The sequence below is a fragment of the Nuphar pumila genome, chromosome 7, assembly GCF_984573655.1.
Source record: "Nuphar pumila chromosome 7, dmNupPumi1.hap1.1, whole genome shotgun sequence".
In the NCBI taxonomy this organism is placed as follows: Eukaryota; Viridiplantae; Streptophyta; class Magnoliopsida; order Nymphaeales; family Nymphaeaceae; genus Nuphar; species Nuphar pumila.
The window spans coordinates 45997711-46017775 of NC_143255.1; the positions used below are offsets into that span (position 1 = coordinate 45997711).

General features: G+C 38.7%; 1 protein-coding gene across 1 annotated transcript; it reads right to left on the reverse strand.

The window, feature by feature from the left end:
- Nucleotides 1-1957: 1957 nt before the first annotated feature.
- On the reverse strand, nucleotides 1958-18570 carry LOC149832148 (26S proteasome non-ATPase regulatory subunit 2 homolog A-like). Its single transcript, XM_090014338.1, has 25 exons — nucleotides 18289-18570; nucleotides 18041-18141; nucleotides 15944-16064; nucleotides 15761-15820; nucleotides 15240-15307; nucleotides 15072-15114; nucleotides 13067-13132; nucleotides 12821-12859; nucleotides 12654-12736; nucleotides 10354-10468; nucleotides 10192-10266; nucleotides 8526-8687; nucleotides 6217-6324; nucleotides 6026-6130; nucleotides 5788-5928; nucleotides 5133-5237; nucleotides 4828-5046; nucleotides 4373-4486; nucleotides 4075-4290; nucleotides 3927-3986; nucleotides 3411-3524; nucleotides 3201-3286; nucleotides 2987-3095; nucleotides 2684-2862; nucleotides 1958-2300 (listed from the first exon to the last, which is right to left on the reverse strand). The coding sequence occupies exons 1-25, from the start codon at nucleotides 18391-18393 to the stop codon at nucleotides 2228-2230; spliced, it is 2667 nt and encodes an 888-aa protein (XP_089870464.1). The 5' UTR covers nucleotides 18394-18570; the 3' UTR covers nucleotides 1958-2227.
- Nucleotides 18571-20065: the final 1495 nt, after the last annotated feature.

Here is a 20065-nt window from a genome sequence, read left to right on the forward strand (position 1 = left end):
TCCAGCCGGAAGCTCGTGATGTCCGTGTGTTGATCCGACCCTGCTCCCCTACAGTGCTCGGCCTCCTGCAAGCCCTCCAACTCTGCTTGACACCAATGACAATGATCCCCGAAAAATGGCGAGGCTTGACACCAAGGACAGCGATCCCTCTTCGTTCACATCTTCCCGAGGAGGAGGATAAGGAAAAGGAGAACAATGGTTCCCGCAGGAACCCTATATCTTGAGTCCGGCTGAAATTCCTGTGTCGACCACCATTTTCCAGTGGCCGCAATCGATGACACACTGACTCCACCGGTGGACTCTCTGGATACTGAGTCGCTCTCCCGTCAGAGAGAGAGAGAGAGAGAGAGAGAGAGAGAGAGAGAGAGAGAGAGAGAGACCACGTGGCTGGGGTTAGTACAGGAGCAGAGGCTCGAAGCCTTGAAGAGGGTGAAGGGCAAGGGTAGAAGCTGCGGAATAGGCTGGGGCTGGGTGGGTGGCAGGGTGGGGTGAGGGGCAGAGCTGCTAAGGCGAAACAAGATGGGCATGGAGGTTCTGGGCTGCCTGGTACTGAGTCGCTCTCCCGTCAGAGAGAGAGAGAGAGAGAGAGAGAGAGCAATGAGAGAGAGAGAGAGATTAATTACCAAGGAAAAGGGGAGAGATGGCAGATAGGGCGAGAGACGATAGCGGCTTGGTGTTTTCCAACAGCAGAGATGATTAGCAACGACAGGGACTTGGGGTCGCCGGGGAAGGCCTGACATCACCGGCGGCAGCAGGTGAAAAGAGAGAACGAGAGGGAAAAGAGAAGGAGACACGAGCGGAGGTGGCTCTGGGGGTATCGGTGGTCGCCGGAGCAGTTGGATGTTGCCGGAGGGGTCGCCAGAGGTCACGCCAGCGAGAAGAGGGAGAGGGAGAGGGAGAAAAGAGAGAGAGAGAGAGAGAGAGAGAGAGAGAGAGAGAGAGAGAGAGAGAGAGAGAGAGAGAGAGAGATCATAAACCAGGGCCAAGGACTAGTTAGAGGAATGAAAGACAAACGGAACAAGATTTCTAATTACCATATTTAAGAGGGCTAAAACCACAAACCTGAATGATAACCCCGAAATTAAAAAGATAATAATGACCCCAAAATAATCAAGGATGGTAACGTTCTGTACTCCCAAGTTCTTTTGACAGGCAAGCCTTTGCGGCATTCAAACCAGGATACCTCTGTTACTATAGTGCAATTTTACCATCATGTCATCTCATTCCATACCTATGCTTAATTTCAACTTATAGCAAATTTCTGAATTTTGGAAGGCAGTAAATTTCGAGTATTTTTGTGGTGTGGCTAATTTAAAAGATATAGTTTCACATCAGACAGTACCGGTTATGACTGAAGGGTGTCCTGGGCATTGGAGGTAGGCTGGCGACCACAGCCCATAATTCTTAATGACTATTTACGACCTGACTCGAACCAGATTTCTAAGCATTTTCCTCATGTAGACAAACTAGAGGTTGGGCCCGATGCAATTCGAACATATATCCTCATGGTTAAAACAGTGCAACTCTAAACATCCACCTACCATATTTGACTCCGTGCCTAACTTCACCTTCAGGAACGTCTGCAAAGAGAGGAAGGGTTGCATCTTCTCCATTAGAAAGGCAGACGCAAGTTTACTCCAGGAATGGCTAATTGGCTATAAAAAGAAACCAGGCTTGGATTGGGAGTGAACGGTAAGAAAATGATCTCTTGAATGCAAATACATAGTGTACATCTGGTCATAATGAATAGGATCAGGGAGAGTTCAGCAGCTTGCTGAATGCATTTCATTTCAGTCTTGCCAGTCTTGCAGTCTGTGGCTCAGTTCTGATGTTGCCCGTATTTTTTTCCTAAACAAATTCTTGCAATGATACAACTTCTAGCACAATTTTATCTAAAGTATTTCCTGCTACAAAGGAAAACCAAGTGAGAGGAGAAGAAACGAGCTATTACAACAGCTAGAAAAATATAAGGATTTTGAGATCCTATGGTTGAAACAAAAAGCTTCAAGCAAAATATTTTACAGTGTATAATCAATGAGACTTCTGTGAGGATCACACACCACATCCAAACACAGCCACAGGTTACACACAAGGGGTTCACCTTTTCCTGAAACAGGTGACTGTCATTGCATACGAATGCATAACTTAGACGTGTCAGCAAACACCATGCTGCTCTAATGAGGGGTCTTTGAGGAGATATGCTGCTTCTACTGGCAATCCATGCATGTTAATGCTCAACATATTCAGGGTTCTCTTTTAAGATCACAAAACCTTCCAGAACAGATGAAAGCGGAATATACCTGCAAAAGAATAACCACCAAATGCTTAATGATCTGCAACATTGGCAAAACCAAAGTTAACTCATCATTAACTGATACCATCTGGGCATGCAATTTGCAAGATACGTTGGTAGGAAAAATACAAGCAATAATCACTTAGCAGCAGCTTACAGTATGATTAATAGCCCACTGCAGATGACGTTATGTCCATTATGAATTAAAGAACTAGGCGGATGAAGCCTAGCCTTGGCTCAGGGGCAACAGTAGCCTCAGATAAGAGTCAGATTTGAGATACTTGAATCATCAGTGGATAATTAAGCATACCAAACTTGTGTTTAAATCTGAGCAAATAAGGCAACAATTGAACAATGCAGAAAGCAGGAAAATTGCTTCGGAATCCTTACTTCTCTGTTGCCAATTCTGCTCTGTCACCAGCAGCTAGCAGTACAGGCGTTGAATGTGTCTGGAATCCTGTAATTGTCTTTGGCCGACCTGCCTGACCTACTATATCAACAGCCTGCCCCACACGGACTGGCACTGAAAGGGGCTTCAGATGTTCATCAACTGTCATCAACATTCGTGGCTGAAACAGAGATAAGCAAAAAGCAAATCTTAGATCTCGGTTATCAACCTACAAAACCATTCATCCAACAAACAAAAGAAAAAGTATAATTAAGTCGCAATAAGAATAAAATAGTAGTCTGAACCTGCATCGCCAAAACAAGATAATAGAGAACATAATGGTATTTCCCCAGAATCATGGATTTCATATCAAGACAGGCATGGAGAAGAGTTATTATTCCAGCAATTGCAGAGCTGTACAAGGAACCAATTTTTAAAGTGAGCTCAACAAATTATCAAAAATAATATATTACAAACTAAGCTCTAAATTATCAAGGACTACTAAGGAGACATGCTTACTGAGAGAGTAAAAATCGATCAGAATGGTAAGGAGCAAGCGTCAGTAAACCCTTCCCCAGGTGTACAAGACCTTGAGCAATGCGCACCTAGACATGGTAAAAAAAAATATATTACTGTAAAGAAACTTTGACCATAATAATAGTGATAATGGAAGCATCAACTAAAGTTTGAAATTCTCTTGCAAAGCAAACAGAAAGGTGAGCAGCATACACAGAACAGGAGGCTAGCCTCTTTGTAGTAATAACTTGAAAGGTTACGAAGCATCCCGGCAATGCGGGCATTGTTAGTTCCAGCACCTATTAAACCTAAAGATATGATGGCAGCCTGTAACATTGACAAAGTAGTTAGATATAAGGTAATTTGAAAAAATGAGAAATTTAGACAACTCATAACATTGACGCACACCATTTGACTAGTATATAGAATTATGAACAAATAACTACAAAAGAAATGATGATTTCATACATAAGGTCACCGAGAGACCAAGTCAACAGCTAAAAAAATGACCCAATCAACAAATAAACAAAAAAATTGCCTGAAGCTTCTTATTTGGAAATGAACTAACTCAATATAACTACCCTTTAGTCATTCATCTCATAAGCTATATTAAATGGAAATGAGTACAGCTATATGATAGTGTCACCACAGGTGATTCAACATAAAATCATTAGAGAGAAGCTTGCACAAACATGCATGCAATCACAAGGTTCAATCAGGAAAGCTTACCATAGCTACTTCTGAATCTGTATCATGGCTGAGTCTGCTCAGTGTATCCATAACATTAACCTAGCACAGTCCAACAAGACCGAGTCAGGCATTTTGCTAAATGCAGTTGAAAAGTTATTAGATGCACAATATTGGCAAAAGAAACCACCTTAGGGTTGGACATGCAGAGCAAACCAAGAGCCAAAGGTACTGCTCTTCGAATATTTTGTTCACCATACTGTAACAGATGCTCCAATGATCGAATAGCCATCTCAAGTCCCAACTCTTCAGCCATTGCCACCATAGCAATTCCAAGCACAGCAGGTCCCTGGTGGGTCTCACCCTTCTCAAGATGTTCTGCACATAGTCCAAGAAGACTTTGCACCTGCATGATGACAACAGTTATTCCTGCTTACACAAGTTAATATATGTGTCCCACAGTAAAGAACTTTAGCAAGAGGGAAGACCTTCAGTACATTCCCTGTCCCCACAAAGGCACAAGACATGAGTGTCACTTGACAATATCTGGATATTTTTTCATTCAAAGTCTTTGCAACTTCCAGAGTAGCATCAATGTTATCCTGTTCCAGCAACAAATTTAGTGATGAACTCAAATAGAATCATACGATCATTAAAAAGCTCGCACACCAAAATAATTTCATTAAGAGAAACTAGGAGGTGCACATAGAAAAAGGATAGTATATATTGTTCTGGTTAGTTGCTATATCTTGCAAGAGAATGGGCAAAAATAATAATAAAACTATGAAAGTATTGAAAGTGAAGTTCCAAAAGGCAAGATTATTACCCAGGAATAAGGGTTGAGAATTAGTACAGCATGGTGAAGTTTTAAGGCTAAGGTAGCAATTAAAAAAGATACATGGTTTCGCCAATAGATAACCTGAGGCACCAATCAGTTCCATACCTGCTTTCCTAGGTAGAGAAGGCCCAGCCCTAGAGACAAAAACCGAGTTAATGGCTCACCAAGTTCAGACTCTCGTTCCATCAACACGAGAATAATGGACTGAGCAACCTCATCATTGCACGAACCCACATAGATCAACCCAAGTGAAATTGCACTAAATGCAATTACATCAATCGGTACTTTGGAATCAGTCAAAATTGGCGACAAAAGCCGAAGAACCTGCAGATGTGAATAAATGCCCTTATGGTATCAAAATTCATATCTATGCAAAAGGAAAAGGATCAAAATGATTCAAACACCATCACCTCTTCCTTCTGAGATCCTACATAGGCAAGCCCAAGACCCATGATGGCCCCAATACGGATGCTTGAATCTTCTTTGGTTACATATTCTGCTAATAGTGCATATGCCTGCAGAAAACAGTATGCGTTTGGTTTGGATATCCAACTGAACGAGTATAGGAGATTTATAGCTTATCAAATTCATTTATTGGTTGGGTATGGAAATTACTATCAAAATACAAAGAGATTAGGATGTGGATTTGGGTCAGTAGCAATACCTAAGCAGATCCTTGTAGTACCCACAAGGCAATATAAAAAGTTGAATGTTTGGGATCTATCAACCGTAATCTAAGCGACAAGAAATAGCTTTAAAAAGCTACACCAGGCACAAGAGTTTCAAATGCAATGATGAAGTATGTGAAAGAAAAAGATCAACATTAAACGTAAATTGGATTTCTATCTGGATACTATAGCTGACTGCAGAGACAAATTCAGGTCAGATCCAGTTCTCATTGTTTATTTGAATTTGAATTTGGTTGACTAATATTCAGACCTGTTTAGTATTCAGTTGATGAGGTCACATTGTAGATATTTAAATCTGAACTGAATCCACCTGTTTATGTTCCTACTTCAAGTCCCCAACAACAAAGCAAAAAAGAATTACACATATTGTACTCACAGGGTCACATTCATTTTGAACACCACAGTTGACAATTCCAACTGCTAATAGAGCTCCTGCAATCACATGAGTGTCGTTGCTGTGGAAATATTTATCAATTTGCGCAAGCCCAGTATCCACATCCCACAAGAGTATCATTCCCTAATACAAATTACCAAGTGTATCAACATCTCCAGAATCCTCCATATCAGACATCAAAATCCAGAAAAATCATACTGAAAACCAGAAAAACTTATACCAAACTCGCTGCAGCACTGGCTTTTCCATGTTCCTTGTTTTTGAAAAGCCAACTTCCTGAAGATCCACCGCTTGAAGATTCGGATGGTACAGTTATCAGCTTATCCTGTATTGAGGAAAATTAGTGAATATAAAGTTTAAATATTAGACAACCAACGAAGAATGCACCCAAAATAAAATTGCAGACTATACCTGACCAAATCCTGCATTCACAAATGCATTAACAAATGTAGCTGCCAAATTTTGTCTAGCAGAATCAACGCTAGCTCCTGCACTAGCTCGCCCATCAATCAAATGTGCCTGTCAAAGCCCGTCCAACAAAGGGTTAGAATCCATACTATATCTAGCTTTAGGTCTCTTAACGGAAAAAACAAAAAGGTGGTTATTTAACTATGTTCATGTGTTGTCTTTGAATGGATTAATGCAGTATCTAAGACACTAATCCTAAAGCAAGTCAGTCAGTATCCATTACCTGAGCACTCTTACTGGCCAGCAATGTATGTCTGACACTTTGTGGCACCAATACATGCATCAGCCTAGGTCACATGGATATGGCCATGGATACGGGGATATAACCATTTTTATGAAGTTTCCAATATAAATAATATCTAAAGGGATACATGATGGTAACTAAAATGGAGTATCCATGTGACATAGACATCAACATTTCCAGGATTGGTTTTTAGCTTATCAATTATTCAGGAATGTCACATGCATTCTTCCATTTTTTGACTTAAACATACCTCCTTTGGTTAATTTTGTCAATTTTCAGGCTATGTAGTCAAAAACGCCGACTAGGCGCCTAGGCACGAGGGCAAGAAAGTCATTTGTTTTAAAACATTAAAACACGAGAGGGGGGGAGGGTTTTATTCCCCTCTTTTTCTTCTGCATTCTGCTCTCTCAATCTCTCTCCCTTTGCTCTGTTGATCCCGCCTCTCTCGCCCCTCTGCTCTCTCGATCTCTCCTCTCGCTCACTCTCGCAACCGCAAGCTCGTCCGACCTTTGTCGTCGCCCTCACATGCACCGCCATCGCCCTCACTACACCGCCATCGCTCTCACGACACCGCCATTGCCGACTCTTCTTCTCCACACCGTTCCTCCGCCTCTTAATTTTTGGGCAGGTTTTGTAGTATAACAGGTTTACTATGCAGCTATGCATCACGGTAGAGGTATTTAGTACATTGTGCATTTGTTGATTAGTTTTATGTTTGATACATCTTTGTTGTTGGTCTTAATAATATTTGGGCAGGTTTTGTATGATAGCATCATTAACATGTTTACTATACTTGACCATAGCAATATATTATGCTTTGTGAATTTGTTGTTGTCTTGTTGATTAATTTTATGTTGGATACATGGTCATTGTTAGTTTTAGCACTTTATTTTAAATTATTTGGTATTTGTTGATAGTTGCTTGTTTTGCTTATTCAATTGTTTTTAATATTTGAGCAGGCTTTTTATCTTTTTCTTATTGGTGATTGATTTTATGTTGCATACATGTTGGATACTAATTTTAGCAATTCATTTGCATATTTTTTTTTATAATTTTTATTTTTTTAATTAAGGTACTGACTAGTCTGCCCAGTCCGCCTAGTCTCTGACTAGTCTTTTTAGGGGTCCACCGACTAGGCGCCGCCTAGTGCTTTTGACTACATAGTTTTCAGGAGACCACATATTTGAGTCTTTCAGCATTGCCATGAACCTTTCTATCCAATAGCTGGAAGCTAACAGAGCAAAAGCAGATTGGAAGACCCAGGTATAGGAACAAGCAACTCGGAACAGGGCGTCCGGGACTTCAGGTTGGAAGAGTTTAACAGAAGAAATTATTTAGAAGGCACCTGCTAAATACAAGTTCTTTAATGCAAGGAAAGTAATTAGTGTGATCCATTATAGATTCAGAATTGCAAGCTTAATCAGCTTACATGCTACCAACAATGTAATTCATGCTTCATTGGGTTAAATTCTGTGTGCCTAAAGTATGAAACATCCGCAAGAAGAACAAATTGTGCATTTGAATTGTATTTTAAACCTTTTAATTATTCCAGGTAACTGTTGATAACAACTTTGTCCAATGTTCATGATCCAAGTTGGTGAATTCTGGTTAACAAGAAAATCAGACATTGGGACTAAAAATTATAAAGGTACTAGTTTACAAATAAACATATAGCAACAAGAAAAATATGAAATAGAATTATAGGTTAGACCTTCCAGGGAAAAGAATAGATCTTCCATCATATCTACAAATGCAATACTGGATTACACCTGGGACCAAGGAATTGGGACATATATGCCTGAAATGACTGACTATTCAGACAGTGGATAATCATTGAAACATTTCCTTTAAATGAAAACAATGTGCAATTGGTTAAACATTCATAGCATACATGTTATAGCTTCATGATAAGATCACGTTGATAAAAACACTCCAATCTTTCTCTTTAGCTGTGCAGGGGCTTGTATGTAATATCTTCATCAACATTGCACATAAAATCATAAATTACCTTGTAGATGTCCTCAGGAGATTTGGGCTCCATCACCTCAATATCTCGAGCAAGTGCAAGATATCCTTCACTTAATTTTTCATTATTGATAATTTCCTGCAATAAATCCCTCTGGTCTTCATGTCCAGAGAGCATCTCATCATCAAGCTCCAATGTCACACCCTGAAATATAATCACACTGTTCATAGGAAATATCTTTCTAATGAAAAGAACAAAGCCAGAAGAAAGGAGAGCAAATGCTTATAGTAAAAGATGAAAGCAAGAATAGATAAGCAAGAAAATAAACAGATGAAGTCATTGCTTATAGTAAGAGATGAAAACTGAACAGATTTTCTAAGGACAAAAAGGAAAAAGCACTAGCATCTAAAGTGCAACGTAAGGGCTCAACAGTGAAAGCTGCTAGCAAACATATAATCCTAGAGAAGCTTTTCTCAGAAGGATATATTTTGACTATTTCAACTCTCTGAAATCACTAATATGTGCCAGCAGTGTGCCAGTACTTATATTAAAAGCTACTTTGAATTATTTCTGTCGAACTCTAGAATATGACAATCCTTGCTTTAAGGGAGTAAAGAGGAGGGAGGCGGTGTGGAAGGAAAAAGACGATATGAAGTACTGATGATTGTCCTAGGCATGTCATAACAATTAAGAAACTTTTTTCTCCATAAGTAGGAAAAACATATGGGCTGCAGAAAAGCACTTTTTGTTTCAGGGGAGAACAAAAGGCACATTTTATGGGAGCTCAGAAGTGCAATGGCACCTTTAGTTGGTATTGGTTCACCAGATAATGACTGACAGAAACATCAAATGTTAATACTAGGGCACAAACATCAAAAATAACTCCAGGGAAACACTGCAAAGAGTTTCAATGAAGGAAAGATGAATTTTGAAACCCTCCAAAGGTTTTGAAATCATTATAAAAGTGATTTTCTTTTAGACACTGTTATAATGGTTCATCTTATGAGAGAATTTTCTATATGGTACAGAATAAGTCATAGTCAATAAGATGTGCCTCATAAAGACAGAAAAGGAGTGAAATGATGAATCCTATGTTCAGTCTATTATAGATCATTGATAAAATTTTATTAACTAATGCTAGTTTTCATCCCAACTGGACTAAACTTCTACAAGTAAGATCCATCAAGACATGATAAACATGCAAAATCTTCCCTTAAATTAGACAATTATTCAAATGTTCAACACACGTTACCAAAGGTCATGATAATTACACAGAAATAGAATGCTTACATAAGCGTCATCAGTGAATCATGATTTCATAAAAGTGGTTTCGTGATGAGGGCAGAAAGCAGTTGAATAACTGGAAAAAATGAATTAAGTTACTGATGTCTGAGTATTACAAATATACATTATAGAAACAGATTCATCATATTTTCACGCCACTAAACTGCAGTGTGAAGTATCACAATCAACTAGTCACTAGGATGTATAACCTATCAAATTCAACAATCAACTGTCATAAAGTGCACATAGTTGTGATCTTGTAATATTAATAAAGTGATCAATACTGCAAAACTAAAATAGTAAATAATAGTAATTACAATGGCTTGAAATGGTGTACCTTAGTAAAAATTAAGTAACTGGGCGGGTGAGAATTCCAGAGAAACAAAGGTTCAAGGGAAATTAAGACATACAAAATTCACCCTACCTGGCGAGCCAAGATATAACAAAGCTGCTTCTTCTGTAGAAGATCTTCACAAGCAGTGAACGTTTGCTTCACATACTGGACACAGAAATTTGCAGTAAATACTCAAATTATACTAATTGAAAGCAAATATAATGAGCATTTAGTTTGAGGCATGAAGCACACCTGGGAATTGTCCATGCAAAGTGCAACACGAAGCGCATTTGTATACTCTTCAAACTTCATATAAATGGAATATGCTATGTCAAGCACTACAGTATCATCTGGTCCTGGCAAGTAACTGTAAAACAGTTGCATAAGAATTCACGGTTGTAAACTGAATTGTGAAAGCAGCAACCTTCAGCATCATGGTAATGAACTATTTGTTATTGAGAATACTATTTAACACTGCAATGGCATCTCCAGAGTCGGATACTGATGGATTGAACACAACATGCAAAGCAGAAACTAGGAGTGTGGAGAATGTATACAAATCATAGCTGGAAAACCCAGCGATCTGACTCGGGAATCATCCAAGTCGGATCGGATCGGCTAGTGACTGGGCCACCAATCCAGCCCAAACCTGTTTTAGCCAGGTTCAGCTGTGGATTGGCTAGGAATCGCCCGACTCGGCAACTCGCCGAGTCAGTCCTGAATCAGATGATTCAGGACTGATACATGTTGAACCGGTATTCATACTGGTTCATCCCGAGATAAAGCAGTTTTAATGTTAAAAATGTATAAAAGGGGGGTCGACCAACTCTTCCCCTTCCCCATTTTCCGGAGAAGCTTCTTCCCCTCCCCTCCCCTCCATCTTCCAGACAGGCGAGCATCGAACCTCTCAGAGGCTGAGAGGCGAGCCAATGCTCTCTCTCTCTCTCTCTCTCTCTCTCTCTCTCTCTCTCTCTCTCTCTCTCTCTCTCTCTCTCTGTGAGGCGAGCATCTGAGAGGCAAGTCAATGCTCGCTCTCGCTCTTTGTCTCTCTCTGCAAGGAGATCCTCTGAGAGGCAATGCACGATGCACAGCTTATTTATTTTTTATGCAGATATTTTGTAGTTTTTGTTCTTTGATGCTTTGATTTAGTGAATTTGTAGCTTGGAGTTTGATTATTTGTATTCACAATGTAGAAAACATAGTGTTATATTCAATATTTAAAGTATTATTTAAAAAAGACTAAAAAAGACTAGGTCCTAACCCGTCCGAGTCTACCCGCTGACCTGCAAGTCAAGGGTCGGGCGATCCAAGCCTGAGTCATAGGTTTGCCAACTATGATACAAATAACAATACAGAATAATATCACCATTTACATGCTAACTGAACCATAAGGACACCAAACAAGTCTACATTTCCAATCTATTATTTCAAAGGGAAGAGAAAAAAAACCATGTTTACAATATCAATCCTATAGAAAAATTCTGAAAACAAATGTTAGTGTAGATCTGAAAACATGGTTCAAGATCCAAAAACATAGATCTGATACCAAGATTAGGAGTCATGTTAAAGTGCAATAAGTTACTCGCATTCATGGCCATGGGACATAAATTGATTATTCACATTCTAACAGAAGTAATATTTTCTTTGAATGAGAAAGCCATTATGTACCAATAAATAGACTATATTGCCTCCTTTAGTGGGATAGCATCCGCCAGATGTTGGTGCAGTCAACACTTAAGAGTGACGGCAATAAGTGCAGAAGCAGCATTTTCACGTTTGGGCATGTCTAGTTGACATGGTTAGCAGTACTAAAATCTTGATTGCAAATTATGCACCTCTCTAAACATACATTCAAGCTATCACGCCCATTTGGAAGGTTTTGCTGCTCCTAACTCATATGCCCTGACAGAATAGTCATGTATATGAAACATTGCAGTATTTAATTTCAATAGTTAATTGAAAAAGCTGAGTTACTCCCAACGTTTAATACTGGTACAACATGAAGCAATAACCCCTGTTGACAATAGCTTGAAAAAAATTTGGATTAGTCCTGTATTTCTCAAAGGCTGCTGCACAGCACTCGAAGCAAGGTCACCTGCCATCATCCAAACATGTTCATGCTGAACCTGTGCATGCGACTATGTCACACCAAAACTAGATTTTAGTGCAAAATTGATTGTTCTGATGGTTGAACTTCCAATTGGCTAATAAACAAATATACTGTAAACCGACCAGGACAATATCTGGAGAATCCATCTCAAGAAAGACAATAAAGATATTACAAAGTATTCAATTATACAATAGGATAGACAACTTTGAGGAACGGATGGCCGTAAGGCAGATATACGGTGTCTTCAACACCAAGTGACCAAAATTCATCCAAGAATATTATACATGTGCACCCAAATCAACCTCAAGAAGCAAAACTTCATATGTGAAAAAATCAAGAAATATGGAAAAAGTCAATCTCACTGTTTGCTGAGAAGATTACTAACAACAGTACCAAAATATGGAAAGACAACCTTGAAAATAATAATAGGATAAGCACACACCTAGCAAAGCTTGTAAGGTACAAGCATGTTCTTTTGTAGTTTGTTGAGTCAATATGTTCAACTAACAAATCTAGGTCTTCAACCTGGAGGCATGAATGTCTACGTTAGTAACATTTCAAAGCCCCAGTCATCAAGAAAGCAAATAGGAAACATGCCAGAAAGGATACCTCCATTAAAAGATCAACAGCTTCGGGTTCTGCATTGTGCTGCATCATGTTCAAAAGAAGAGAATATACAAGAATCAAGCAAGATATGCTGGACACAAGAAATACTAATCACATGTATATGTGATGAATGTAATGTACCTATGTCAAAGTTACACTGAAAACATCCATGGTTACAGATAAATCATAAAGTATAAAAGGTGCAAATCTCCTTCATACAGTACAATATAATCATTAAGATAACAATACCTTCACATGAAAAGCCACTATTTGTTGAACCAGTTCCATCAGATCATCTATTGGAGCTTCCTCAACCTGCTTAACAAGGACCGGTATTGGATGAATCCTTTAATCATCAACATTTGATATTTCAATCACAAGAATAGCGACCTTCATATGAAAAGGTTGGCATTTAATATTTTTTTCTTAAATGTTTAAAACATTGCAATCATGTTTTGATTGTGCATTTTGAAACATTTAAGTTTTTTCTTATTTTAAGATTTTTTATATTTTTATTTTAAATAATTATATTTTTTGTGGGTTACTAACTGATGCCTAGGCTACGTCACATGGACACTTCACTTATCATGTGCATCTTTGTCGACACAACACGACACTTGGATACTTCACAGACACAACATGACACTTCACATAATCAAACCCATTTCACACAGTCAACATTATGTCATTAGCTTTATCTATTTTCTTTTATAATCTTATTTACTTATTTCATATTTACTAGAGTTTTTCCTTTGAAAATTTGTCATCAATTTCATTACATTTTAATTTTAACTTAATTTTATTATTTTATATTCTTAACTACAGTGATTTAGAATCGTTTCATACACACATACATACATTTAAGTGTGTGTACAGCCGTATACATGTGTGTTAATTTTTTATAATTATCGTATTGTACCCGTGTATCTGCATTGTATCTCACTCCTGCATCCGTATCCATGTGACATAGTGCCTAGGCACCTGACAAAGCTTTGCCTAGCACCTAGAGGGGTCAAACCTAGGCACCACCAGTGTCACCTACATCAGTAATATTTTGAAAATATCACTTTAATATCCGCTATTTCAAAGCAGCTGATAATATCTGGAATATCTTGCGATATTTTCAAAATATCATGGTATTTTTGCGAAAAACTCTTTTTTAATATTTTAAGTTTGCATTTACTATTTTTTGTTTCTTTTATATTTTTAAAACCTTTTAAAACTTGTTTCTCTATATTTTTGGAAGAAAAATAATGCAAAACTTATTATTTTCTTATCTTTTTATTATTATTTGTATTTTGTTCAATTTTTTGAACTCCTAACTGAAATTTCCCACAGAAATACAAACTTTTGAAAATCTCTCCAAGAAAAACCATCACCAAGAAATTACCCTGAATGATATAGGTAACTATGGGCACTACCTAACACTTTTAACTACTAAGGTCCAAGACTTGTATAATATAGGAAGGAACCTGACTCCAGATCTTTAGAACCCATGATTTTGTCAAAAGTGTTTTTTCTCATTTAAGGAACAGAAGATTTGGAGGATTAACCTAGCTGCCCTAAAATCAAGTTACATAGATATAAAGAGCTCTTGGGGGAAGCAAATTAGGGTAACTTCTATAACTTCTTGCCTTCAGCATAAATCTTTGATATTCTTTGATGAATGAATATGATGCTATGGAACTGGGCAGGTTGGTGCCAACGGTTTGCACCCAACATTACAAAAGTCCAACCTGACTCAACCAGATATGGAACTGGGCAGGTTGGTGCCAACAGTTTGCACCCAACATTACAAAAGTCCAACCTGATCAGAACCCATTACAGATGCAACTGGACATACATCCATACAGTTTAAACTCTAAACCGACTGATAATAACTCAAATTGGACTGCTTGGGTCCAAACCCCAAAACTGACTCAGATTTGCGTCAAAACCTGAACCGCACCTAGCCCTACCAACCTACACCCATAGAAACAATGGTAGCATTCACCGACATGGTGGGATATCACAACAATGTGGTACCTTAGCTACCATGAGTTATATTACACAATTAAATTTCTCTTACATATTTTCACAAGCTTACTGAAATACTTCACCTACAAAATATCATGGCATACAAGAAAAGCATTCATTCTTCACATATACTAAGGAATCAGTAATCAAGAAAAACTTGAGAAGATCTTCAACAAGCATACGGCCTGAAAGCAGAAAGGCCCGTCATCTAGAAAAAGTTTAAAAGATGGAACCATACCTGGCGCTTTGTGAACTCCTGTGAGATTTCTCCAGCTAGGTTCCTAACCCATAAAACAACATGAGAAAATATTCTAATTCCTACTTAATAAAAACAAAGAATAGTTTGTTTGTCTAATTGGTTTCAGTATCAATAACAAACACACTTGTTGTGTGTTGATATGTGTACCTTACATATTCATGCCCCCACGAACCAATATCACCCTCTGACCCCAACAGCCTATATTTTAAGCTTTCCTGGGAAAACCCAAAGGAATCAATGGAACCAATATATTGGAGAGAACAATTAAAACAAGGGAATTGAAAAAGACAAAAACAAGAAACTAACTAAGATAGTGGTGTGGTATGTTAAATTTCAACATAACATGAAGGAATGAATGGCAGCACCATCAACAACTAAATCAGACAGAAAATTTATGTAAGCATAAAAAATAAACTAATAGTATGAACTCTGTTCAATGAACTCCTAAGCCCATTCAGATATCTTTTGAAAATCACATGATGTGATGAAAGTGCATGGACATCATGTCAAGTTTTTTTATGTAAATGGAAGAGTGACAGGATGGTTATTGAACTTGCATGAAAAAAGAATTTCACTAGAAAAATGCTCCTTAAGATAAATACAGCTATCCATGAGATCATTCAATCTAGTGACAGACAAACACAAAATTCAGCAATAACTGCAGTTACCCGTTCTCCTTCAGCAGACATAGTCAAGGCCAAAACAGAAAGTATATCCGCAAGATATTTCTGCAAATGAAGACAAGAAAGTGAGTGCATGTACTGTCCACTACAAAGTGTTAATATGGACAAAATCAGACTATGTTCTACATAAATATAAAGTTTTGATATGGACAAAATGATACTGTCTACCTTGAGATCTGTATCTGTCATGGTCTCATAGTAGGCTTTTAGTGTCCCATAATGAGAACGAAGAAATTTTAAAGGCTTAGGGACCGAGGTCATGGAACTTGTTGATGTACGGATTTCTTGCCTGCAAGCAACACAGGTAATAGTGAACTCAGTCAGGAAGCAACAGTCATTTATTGGGAAGCTGGTACCACTAAAGTAAGACATGACATAACATAAAAAATGGTCATGATTATTTTAAACCAAAACATGACAGCAAAACGATTAAAAACAACAAGATGAACCAACTAGTTACCAAAACTGCTGCTATCAACCTTGAGCAAAGGCCAGCTACTACCGATGTGATATAGACATGGATTAAGGATGCAGAGATGCTTGGTAAGACTGCACATAAAGTAAAATGGATCCATACTACTGGTGACATCAGCAAAATCAACCAGATTAAGACTTACACATATTCCAGTCTTAGGAATTGATCGGTTGGGCCACTCCTCAAGTTGAAGCAGCACAGCAGATCCATTACAGGACACCAGCAATAACCTAGGATTAGGGATGCAACGGTTCGGATTTCAGATCCCAATATACACTGGGGAGTCGGATCAGTTTGGATCTGGGACACACATTTTGTAAATTCCCCTTCCTGAATCCGACCCGTTTGTAACCTACCTAGCACCTCAACCGTAATTTAGGTCAGATGCACTTTATACAAGTACTTTAATTGACCCATCCTGAACAGAAAATGTGAAAAACATAGTCTAGATTGATGTGGTGTAGCACTTTGCTCGTTCACTATCATGCTCTTATGGCTAGTGATTGCACTGTGTGTGGAACAGAAGCATGCTCTGAGCCACATATCTAGCATAGGCTGCTTCTCCAGTGTTGCTGAGATTGTAATTGGTAAAGGTGCAGGAATCTTAATGCAAACACTTGCTCAAGAGTTACGTGGGGGTTGTATAGGGAAACATGAACTTTCTGATGGTATCTTGCTGGTGATGCTTTCATTTTTAGCTAACTATGACAGTTATCAATCAAGAATACCTTTTTCATTCTCTGTGAAGCCGATAATGGACAAGAATTATGAACATCGTGTATGGTTTCCATTTCCATCTTCTTATGAAACATTACCAACTAATGTTGTAATTATGACCATAATAATGGTTGTGGGCTATGTGGGTGATTTTGAAGAATGTAGCTTATTGATTCTCACGCATTGTAACCCATCAAACATGGCAAACTGTTGAGAGAAAATAAGATCAAGACAACATGTGGGAAGGTCAGTGGATAAGTGTACTTCGGTGGGACTTGCCTTGTTCTTTGCACTGATTTGGTTGGATTTAGGATCACGAACATAGATAATGGTGATTCATGGATAAGTTTCAGCACTTGTGAGGACATGGAATAGGTTCCAGGGTAAGCAGTCTTGCTTTGGTTTGATTGAACTAGGTGTAAGACGCTAGGTCAGAAAATCAAAGGCATTCACCTGTGGACGATGGATAGGTTGATATATATATATATATAGAGAGAGAGAGAAGCAATTTTTTCCAACAAAAATATGGCAACAATTTAAGCTATTGGATCTACATACATTAGGACAAGTTTGAGAAATGGATCGGGGTTATGCAATTTATGCCTTTAAGAAACCAAGGAAACAACCATTGAACTACGGATACTAAAGGGCAGTTTATTATAAAACAAAAGGCAGCACCGTCCTGTTTCTAATATTCTATCAGAATTGCCTCCATGAACACCGTGGAACAAGCACATATCTTGCATACAACACAACGACACGAAAACAAATCAAAAACTCCAAACAGAAAACCCTTAAACGAAAATCTCCACTGAAGCAAATCATATCTTCTCTCAACAATGCAAAACAGCGGTAATGAATAAATTCCCACCTTTTTTTCCTCAATGAACGGCAACCACCAACAGGAAAAAAAACTCGCATTATCCGAACACCACCAAACAAGCAACACCAAGAACTAAACCTCAACACAAACCCAACCACCAATCTCAAAAAAATGCAAAACTCAACCCAAGAAAATCAGAAAGGGCAATAAGAGAAAAAACTAGAATTACTCCCAAAAATCATCCTCATACCTCATACTCTCCAGGGCAAGCTTCTGCACGCCAGGGTCAGAATCCTGAACCCTTTCTACGTAGAGCTCGAGCTGCTGCTTCAGAGCCAAATCCTCATCGGACTGTCGATGGAACGTGAAAACAGAAACAAAATCAACAACGACCCACAATCAATTGGAAATCGATCGAATCGATACAAATAAATGGAAAGAAATCAAATCTTTTGGGGAAGCAGCAATTGTTCACTAGGGTTTCTTCTTTTCCTTTACCAAATCTTCCTCCTTCTTCTCTTCCTTCTTCTTCTTGGGGTCCTTAGACGGCACCTTAACAGACGCCTGATCAGCATTGACGCTCTGGTTGGGTTCGGGGGCCATTGATCCTCGAGAGAGATCGAGAGAGAGAGAGAGAGAGAGAGAAACACCCTAAAAGTGAAATACAAGAATATCATAAACTTTAAAGGTCCGATTGATGGGATAATATCGGGTTAGTAACGGGATACTATCAAGGTTAAAGTGCGATATCGTTAAAACATTGGCCATGTTTCTTACATAGTTTTGAATGGTAGTAGCTCGGACTTGTTCGGACATCTGCTTGCTGTTTAGATATTCCCCGGTTGATCTTTCGGAACAGGGCATATCAGTATTGGAACACGCCATATGCATTGGCTTGATCGGTGACACGCGATAGGCAACGGTATATCGTTGTATGATGACACAAATGTGAAGCATTGTTTGATAATGCCAATGGATAGGAGGATATTGCTTTTAGAGATTTGGTTAAGGACTTATTGACGTATAAGTTTTCATCTGTAGTGGTTGAACGCACAGAAGTGCATGTGGATTAGGGTTAATTTCTACAGAAATCATATTAAGTGATTTTAACTGAGTATGGTGACTCGGGACTAGGCGAGTGAATGCCTAGGCACCAACGAATGAGTTTGGATGATACTTTTCACTATGGTGTTAATCATCAATTGGTCTTTAGACTAAGAGTCAAAAAAATTAATCACTTTGATAGCGAGGTTTTGTCATGATGTGCATATGGAGTCGCAATACACTTCATAACTAAGGCATCCATGCGTTGTTGGCTTGGGTGACTGAAATTAAAGAAAAGTGACTTGTAATGATACTTGAAGGCTTGACAAACATCGATAAAGGCTTTGGGGATGCGCCATACTTCTTATGACCCGCATTGAATGTTGGTTAAGTTGGTAATGTCGCATAGGCATGTTTTGGCCTATGACAACATACACTTGCTTGTATGAGCAGCAAAATATGTTTGGTCATTTGGTTGGAGGTGCTAGCCGGTATAGAACGATTATACACGTAAGTGGCTATCAGATGCTCGACCATTATGTCGAAAGGATTTCTTAAAAGAAAAAAAGTTTGCTAAATGAAAGTTTTGTTAGGTAAGAAGATTACGTGTGGGAAACATGTGTTGTGAGGCTGACTAAGCCGCAAGGCCTAGTGTCGTACAAGTGTTCCTTGGCTTGAAAGGCGAAAAAGTTGGTCTTGAAATTTTAGCCCGTAACATTTAGGGTGCCTTTGCATGTCGATGAATGGGGGTGTCTTGGCATCCCCTTTCATGGATTCCACTGCAGCAGAATTGGAAGGGAATCGTTTGCCGTAGAAAAGAGGGGTCCAGATTGCATTTTGGCACATCCATCCAAGTAAATTCATGCTCCCATGTTTGTTTCGAAATTTTGGTCCCTGCAGAAATGCTAGTCCGTTGATGTTTTTTCGCTAAAAAATGTTCATTTTTTGTGACATGCAAATACCTCCTTAAGGCAATGCCAAAAAAGGGCCTCAAGCGCAGAGTCTCTCCATAAAAACTAAGTCCGACCCACACCCGTCGAACTTGGTTTCCACTGAAAAGGCAGGGCTTCCATTGAAACAAGAGCCTCTTTCTTTGCTGGAAGAGAATCCCATGTCCTAACAGGTTGTGGGGCCCATGAAAATGGATGTGGCATCGTGAATTTCCGTGGAAACCCACTCTACGCTTAGGAGTGTCAACGGGTTGGGTTTGGTTCAGATCCAAGTGAAACCA

Excerpts from the sequence above, each read along its gene's own strand:
- LOC149832148 (XM_090014338.1), bottom strand. The coding sequence starts at position 18,393 with ATGGCCCCCGAACCCAACCAGAGCGTCAATGCTGATCAGGCGTCTGTT. Across the intron at positions 15,308-15,760 it reads TGTCTGCTGAAGGAGAACGG|GAAAGCTTAAAATATAGGCT; the intron begins GTAACTGCAGTT and ends GGGTTTTCCCAG. Across the intron at positions 12,737-12,820 it reads CTGTTGATCTTTTAATGGAG|GTTGAAGACCTAGATTTGTT; the intron begins GTATCCTTTCTG and ends TCATGCCTCCAG.